This window comes from Serinus canaria, chromosome 23 (genome assembly GCF_022539315.1).
Source record: "Serinus canaria isolate serCan28SL12 chromosome 23, serCan2020, whole genome shotgun sequence".
In the NCBI taxonomy this organism is placed as follows: Eukaryota; Metazoa; Chordata; class Aves; order Passeriformes; family Fringillidae; genus Serinus; species Serinus canaria.
Window position 1 is genome coordinate 2,901,818 of NC_066336.1, and position 7,048 is coordinate 2,908,865.

Here is a 7,048-nt window from a genome sequence, read left to right on the forward strand (position 1 = left end):
TTCTGCAGGGAAAAGGAAGAAAAAGGAAGAGCAAGGAAAGCAAGATAATGGGAATAGAAATCGGAAAGACACCAAAGACACTAAGTCTGGCAACAAGAAGAGGAAGAACAAACAGAGAGGGGCCACGGTGCCCGTGACGCCCGCTAGCCCTGCCCAGTAGCTGGCCAGTGCGTCACCGGATGGCAAGACTCCATTGCTGCTATGTATATGAAAGCTTTATTGAACAGAGCACTGCTACACCATGTAACGTGTCCAGAGACAGACATATACTCCAGACTGACCCACGGACTGACAGAGGCCACACACACATCCTGAAGGAGGCTGCACACACACCCCGCCCAGGGCTGTGGGAGAACGCTGCTGAGGAGTGGGAGCACACGTGGAGGCAAAGCCACAGCGTCCCCAGGGCTCTGTGGGGACAGCAGGGAGGAGAGGTGGAGCATAAACCAGTGAAGGACCCAGACATGGGATTGATTTCATGATCAAAGGCCTCAAATGGAGCTCGAGCACACAGCCCCACTCAGCCAGGGGATAAGACTGAAGCCACGTGGCCACGCTCCCTCACCTGGGACCCAGACACACACAGCAGGGGCCTCTTTCTCTTCCCTCACCCCTTATTTTGTGTTTTAAACACAAAAGCTGTATGACTTTATCATTGCAAATATGTGTTTGTGGTAAGAGGTCAGTGGCATCTGCCCTGAATCTGCTTCAAAGAAGTATTTCAAATTAAAAAAAAAAAAAAAAAAAATAACCCAAAATCAAAATGACAACCAGCTTCCTGAGTGTGTGGTTCATACCTTGGCCCCTATGGAGGCTGGTGTCCCACAGGACAGAGACTCACTTGTGGAAGGGAAACTCACCAAAGCTTTAAGAAAATCCCAGGAAATGCTGCCAGCACAAACCAGCCGTCCTGCGAGAGGGACCCCAGCTGCACCCCGCTGAGCCCCGAGGAACTCCCCACTGAAGGACCCACTTAACACACAGCAGATTGAGGAAATGAGAGGTTACAACAAACCACAGGTTGCTGAAATATTGTGACTCCGCTCGGACGGTCCCAGCTGTGGGCCAATCCCGGGTTGGGGACAGCTGGTGTCACCCCGGCGTGTGGCAGGAGGGAGGCAAGCAGGAGGGGGAAGGCACAGCTCAGGCCCTGCAGAAGAGAAAGAAATTTTTGAATTGGGTAGAAACTACCTGTGTGCATGGCACTGTCTGGAATTCCCTGGATTCTCCTGCTCTGCCAGAGCTGATACCTGAGCAGAGGCACTGGGACAAGGACTGTGCCAGCCAAAGCTGGCAAGCCCTGGGTGGCTTTGCTGCCTGCTCTGCTCAGGGCAGTGTCACAGGGGGGCTCCCCCTCCCTGCCATGGGGTTTTAAAATGGGATTTCTCTGTATAAACACATAGAGACACATTTCATTTCTCGAGAGCTCAGCAGGAGCTCTCTGCTCCCCAGGGATGTGCTATGGCTCTCAGGGTGGATCAGGGACGTGCTGCTGGAGCTCCACTCCCCTGGCAGGGCAAAGGGCAGGAGAAACCTCACCCAGACTGACCCTGGTGAATCCAATCTTCGCTGTACTCGCTTCCATAGCACCCTCAGCTCTGAGGTTTGGAGGGCAGAGCGAGCCAACAGGTGTGCAGGAGAGAGCTCCCTGTCCCTCCAAGGGTCACACCCCCAGCCCTGGTTCTCCTGTGGCTCATGGTGCCCACCAAGGACTCAGCTCTGGCACAGGACACCCCAATTCCCTTCACCTAGGCATCCCAGGGCTGGCTCTGCTCGGGGCAGGGCATGGAGGCTGCACTTTTGTTTGGGCTCCAGAGCTGTACCAAGCTCTCCGTGACTGCTCTACTGGCAGGAAAACCTTTCAGCCTATCATCCACTTTGTGTTTAAGTAAACAAGAAGCTATTCCATCTTTGAAAGGGGATTCCATTTCAGCACAATGATAAACGACCAGCATACCAAGCAGGGGGAGAAAGAGGTTCTTAAAAGTCATCCTTTAAGTTGCTTATGGATCATGTTCATATGATTTCTGAAAGCTTCCCAGCTGAATGATCCAACCTTGCTCTATTTTCTAGCCTGTGAGAGAAGTATTTTGCTTGCAAGCAGAACCATTTTCCCTTCCAGTTTTACCAGCACCCGTTGGTGAAGCTCAGCTCCCTGGCTCGCTGTGCCTCCCTCCTGGAGCCACGTCCCCACTGAGATCTCAGAGAGGATTAAGGAAAGGAGAATGCATTAGGAAAGTTTCCTACATGAGGCTCTGGTAATAACTTGATTCCCTACAGTAACTCCTGGCACTATTAGCACAACAATTTCAAAACTAAACTGCATGTAATAAATCAACAGAACCTATTTTAGAGAACTCTAGGGATTATTAGAAAATCTGACAAACTTCTTTCTGTTGTAGCCTTTCCCCTACTTTCTTCCTTTTTTCAGAGCAAAATGGGAAGAAAAAGGGACAAAGGCAACAGGAAGTTTAAGATGCATATTAAGAATATCCAAAATTTTTCAGTAGGGGTGATTTTAAAATTAAATTGTTTTAGAACAATTAGGAGAAAAAATATAAAAAATAAATCAAATTTATTTTCTCTTTTTTTTTTTTTTTGAGTCAGCTCAAGAATTGTGCTTATTCCCACTCCCAGAGAGCTGGTTCAGTTATGAATTTAGGAACATTTTGCCTCTGACCAACATGAACTGCACACTGAATTCCCCAGTCCAAGCTGAGATGTCCTTAGCTGGGTGATGTCACCTCAACTCACACACATGTGAATGCTCTCTTTCCATGCACTAAATTACCCTGTTGTGGTGTTGTCTCCGTGGCATCACTGTAAAATACATGTCTTTAAACAAATAAATCAATAAATGGGTTTGCTGAACCAGCTTCATTTGTTTATTCACCAAAACTGGAGTCAAACCCAACTGATTAAAAATGTCCACAGATACAGGACCCTCTCCTGAGAGCTTCTGCCCACATCTGAGAGCCAAGGAACCACATGGATCATGGATCATGGCTGGGAATGTCACTGCTCCAGCTCCTGCACCTATTCCCACTCTCAGCTTTGATCAGCTTGGTGCTAGACAGGAGAAGCAGCTGCTGGATGCACAGACAGACAGACAGAGATGCTTTGGCAGGAACTCCACTGCACAGGGAACAGCTTCATTTTCCCTGGTATTATTTGCTGGACAGAATTCCATTAACTCAGAATCTGCAGGATGGGTTCTAGTCTGTCTCCTCAGATTTGGAGCAATACATCCCATGCCATGGGGGGAACAGAGGGCCAGGGATAATGGACAGCTTGCAGTTGTGGGTTTGGAACTGTTTCATTGCTCTCTTATTTGCTGAGATTTGGAACCTAAGGAAGATGAACGTCACCAAACACATGTTGGTTCTATCACATTCTTGACCCTCTCTGGGTAATATAAATCTGTATTTTTCATCATCTACAGTCAAGGAACTGTGTGCACACACACTCCTCACACAGTAATTCACTGACTTTCCACCCCCAGAGAGGTGGAGGTAATGTATATACTCCTTAGCCCATGTTTATGTTTAAATGATTTCTCACCCAGGAGAAATTTTAGCTTTGATTAAAGGAAACAAAGTAGGATAGTGAAAGAGGTTATCTCTAAAACTATGGTTTGGATTACATTGTCTGAGAACACTAAAAGGGATAATTCAGATATATATTTACAAATTTTACGAAGTCAATAGACTTCACAGAGAGACATGATAGCCATCACATTTAAAAAATCTATATTAAAAGTACAGAAATACCAGAGTACTTAATCAATCACCATCAATAAATGTCAGTCACCATCACCCTGATGGCATTTATGTACTCTGTCATACATCACACCCAGCTGGATGCCAAACCATAGTTTGGATGGAGCTGCTTGCTGGAATTTCCAGGATTTCTGAAGAACAGGAAGAGAGAGGCAGCCAGGTAGGTGGTATATTGTAATTTCCAGCCTGAGGTAAAATGCTGCTTTAGAGGCACTGACAGGGCCACAGAGGAGCCGAGCCCATAAGGGCAGAAGTTACTTTTCCTGACTGTTCAAATCAAGCCACGAGGAAACATTTCTCTTTAACTGCTTTTTCTCCCAGAGCACTGGTGCCTGCTGGATCTGTAGCACTGGCAGATGTTCCCAGAGTGAAACCCAGGGCTCTGCAGCCCAGCTCTGAGCCCCCACACCCTCCCAGGGCTGCACCCCACTGCCACAGCTCAGCCTGGGCTCTTAAAGCCCTCTAACAACTCCCTGCCTTTTTCCTTGACTTCAGTTTTCTCCTCCCTCCCAAGTTCCCCTGTTGCTTCCAGTCACCATTTTGGAAACTCCAAATTCAAAGCAACAATCCAGGATCACTTTGTCTTTCCTGTCCCACCTGGAATCCTTTGCCAAGGAGCCCTCCCTCCTGCTCCTGCTCCTGTATCCCTGGGAAGCCATGCCTGAGGAACTGAGCTGGGAAAGCTGCTGTGGTGATAAACTGCCTACAAGATCTTCTGCTGTGATTTTGAAGAGGAGCTACAAAATCCACTTGTGCTCTGCAAGGAACTGCTACAACAGAGGGAGATGGCTGAGGCTGCTTTATCTTGTTAATAAAACAGAGGAGCTCAATACCACACTGAAAAAGGGCTCTGAGTGCAAGTCCAGTCTTGTTCTGAACTCTTGGAAATCTACTTTTCCTTCATTTAATTGACAAAATCTGTAGATCATACGAGGAAGACAATCCCTGCCAAAAATCCAACATCACTAGTTTTTAATAATACAATGGGAATAACCCCTCAGAACATATGTAATTATGGGAATGAGTCATTCTGATGGCATCATGTAACCACATTCACTGGGATTTGACAAAGATGAGGCCACATAAAACTCAAAATTATTTCATTTCAGCCCTGGTCAGGCAGAGAGGCTGAGGCCACGTAGCAGAGGAGATGGACAGTGGTCTGTGACCCTGTTGTCCTGGCTGGTTGTGGCCAGGACAGAATGAGAAAAAGCTAAAGATTGAAATGGGGGGGATGTATCAACAGCAAAGGAAAAGCTGTGAGTCATGGAGCAACAAAACATCAGTTTAGTGGAGCAAAATATCTGACTTGCACGTTATCAGATACACAATAAGCAGCTGCAGCCTCAGGGATGCTGCAAGTTCAACACCAACTGCTGGCCCCAGTGCTGGAATTTGGTCAGGGGATATGTGAGGGGGAGGAAAGAGGCACAGCAAGGTGCCAGTTTGGAAGCAGGCCCCACACATTATCAGTAGGATCTTATGACACAAAATGCAGGCTCATAGCCCACCCCAATGGCTGGTAAAGGGTCTGAGCCCTCCCAGCAACACTTCCAACCTGGGAATTCAGCAGCCAACTCCAGGGCATCCCCAAGACAAACTCTCCCTGCCACAGCCTCCTGCCCAAAGCTGGCTGGGTCTGTTCCCTCACAGAAAGAGACGGCGACTTTCTGGCTGCTCCCCAAGATGTCTTGCTAACAATAAAGAGGGAGTTTTCTTAAGGGAAAGGAAGAAAGAGTTGGGGAGAACAGAGCAAAAGTATTACTCAACTATTTAGTCTAAAATTTTGAAAATCAAAAGGCTCTTCTGACAGATTGATATTGACTCTAATAGAAAACACACTTGTCCCGGGAAAACTCTTCTACATGAGCCTCGAGTCTGATAGCTTAAACAATTATCTACAATTTGGAATTGATTTTTTATAGCCACATCAATGTGTACTTTTTCAATGCCCAAGGCACAGATAATTCTATTAAGAGAAAAACCAGAACGTGTAGGCTTAAGCCAAACAGCCTCCAACTCCAGACTCAGTCTTACAAAACATGTCCCAAGGCCTGACTCATCGTGGCTCCCTTGTACAGCAGGGACTCTACACCTCACAGCAAAACGCTGAAAATCATTAGGAGAACAAAATCCCAGCAGCTCTGTTATTGTTTTGGGTTTAAAGGAGCATTAGCAGCACCAGAAGGACATTGCTCTGCTGCTAATAAGGGTTTGGGAAGGATGGGCCAGAGCTGTGTTTTGGGCAAGTATTCCCCAAGGTGCTGAGCTTGGCTCTAGCCCAAGCTCTGCTATCAATTAACACAGTTTCAGTTCAGCTTTGTTCATTTCCCCTAGGTGAGGAGCTTTCAAATTGCTATTACAGACTGGCAGTAATAACAGGGATGTGGGCTTTGGACACAGACCTTGCAGAGATTTGATCTGTTAATGCACCATCCATGCAGTTCTCTACCTGCAAATGAAAACACGCAGCGTTGCTATTGCTAATTTCTAAAATTCTTTGCCAGTAACCCAGAAAGAACAGCCCCGTGTGCCTGTAAACACCCACCAGCACTGCCTTGTGCTCCAGTCTCTGCTGTGGCAGTGTCCCTCTGGCTGTCCCAGTGCCCCCTCCGACTGTCCCAATGTCACGCCAGCAATCCCAGTGTCCCATGAACAGCCCCAGGGTCACACCAGCATCCCCAGTGTCCCTCTGGCTGCCCCAGTGTCCCTCTGGCTGCTCCAGTGTCACACCAGCAGCCCCAGTGCCCCTTTAGCAGCCCCACTGTCACACGAGCAGCTCCAGGGCCCCTTTAGCAGCCCCAGTGTCACACCAGTAGTCCCAGTGTCCGTCTGGCTGTCCCACTGTCACACCAGCAGCCCCAGTATCCCACCAGCCACCCCAGTGTCACACCAGCAGCCCCCACCCATCAGCGAGAGGCAGGGAGCGCTCCTGCCGCTCTCCCGAACGATTTCCATGATGTGTCACTGAACAAACTCCACTTCCCGAACAATGGGGGCTCCCGTGCCAGCGCCCTCGCCGGGCCTTCAACCACCCGGCCGGACTGCGGCGCTGCGGGCGGGCACTGCCACTCCAGAGACGGGCAGTGACACGGAGCGCAGCGACACAAATCACAGGAGCACAGGGGCACGAAGGGGACACGGGAGACACGGGGGGACACCAAGAGACCCCGAGGCCGGGCAGGCCGAGCCGAGGCTGCCGTAGCAACCGGGCCCGGGGGTGCCGCCTGCGCCTGCGCCGCCGCGCGGCAGCTCCCGGAAGTGCGTCA

The 7,048-nt window shown here is 49.0% G+C and overlaps 1 protein-coding gene and 1 long non-coding RNA gene across 4 annotated transcripts in view; one reads left to right on the forward strand and one right to left on the reverse strand.

The window, feature by feature from the left end:
• The window catches only part of RSPO1 (R-spondin 1), a 27,993-nt gene extending 25,122 nt beyond the window's left edge, over window positions 1-2,871 (forward strand). For all 3 annotated transcript variants that reach the window (XM_050983427.1, XM_009097570.4, XM_050983425.1), the window contains one exon: window positions 9-2,871. In XM_050983427.1, coding sequence (XP_050839384.1) covers window positions 9-160 — 152 coding nt within the window. In that variant the 3' untranslated portion in view covers window positions 161-2,871. The remainder of the gene's footprint in view (window positions 1-8) is intronic.
• LOC108963181 (uncharacterized) lies at window positions 198-7,013 on the reverse strand. The gene is made up of 2 exons (XR_001991887.3): window positions 6,185-7,013; window positions 198-1,150 (listed from the first exon to the last, which is right to left on the reverse strand). It is a non-coding gene; the product is annotated as an uncharacterized LOC108963181 (long non-coding RNA).
• Window positions 7,014-7,048: the final 35 nt, after the last annotated feature.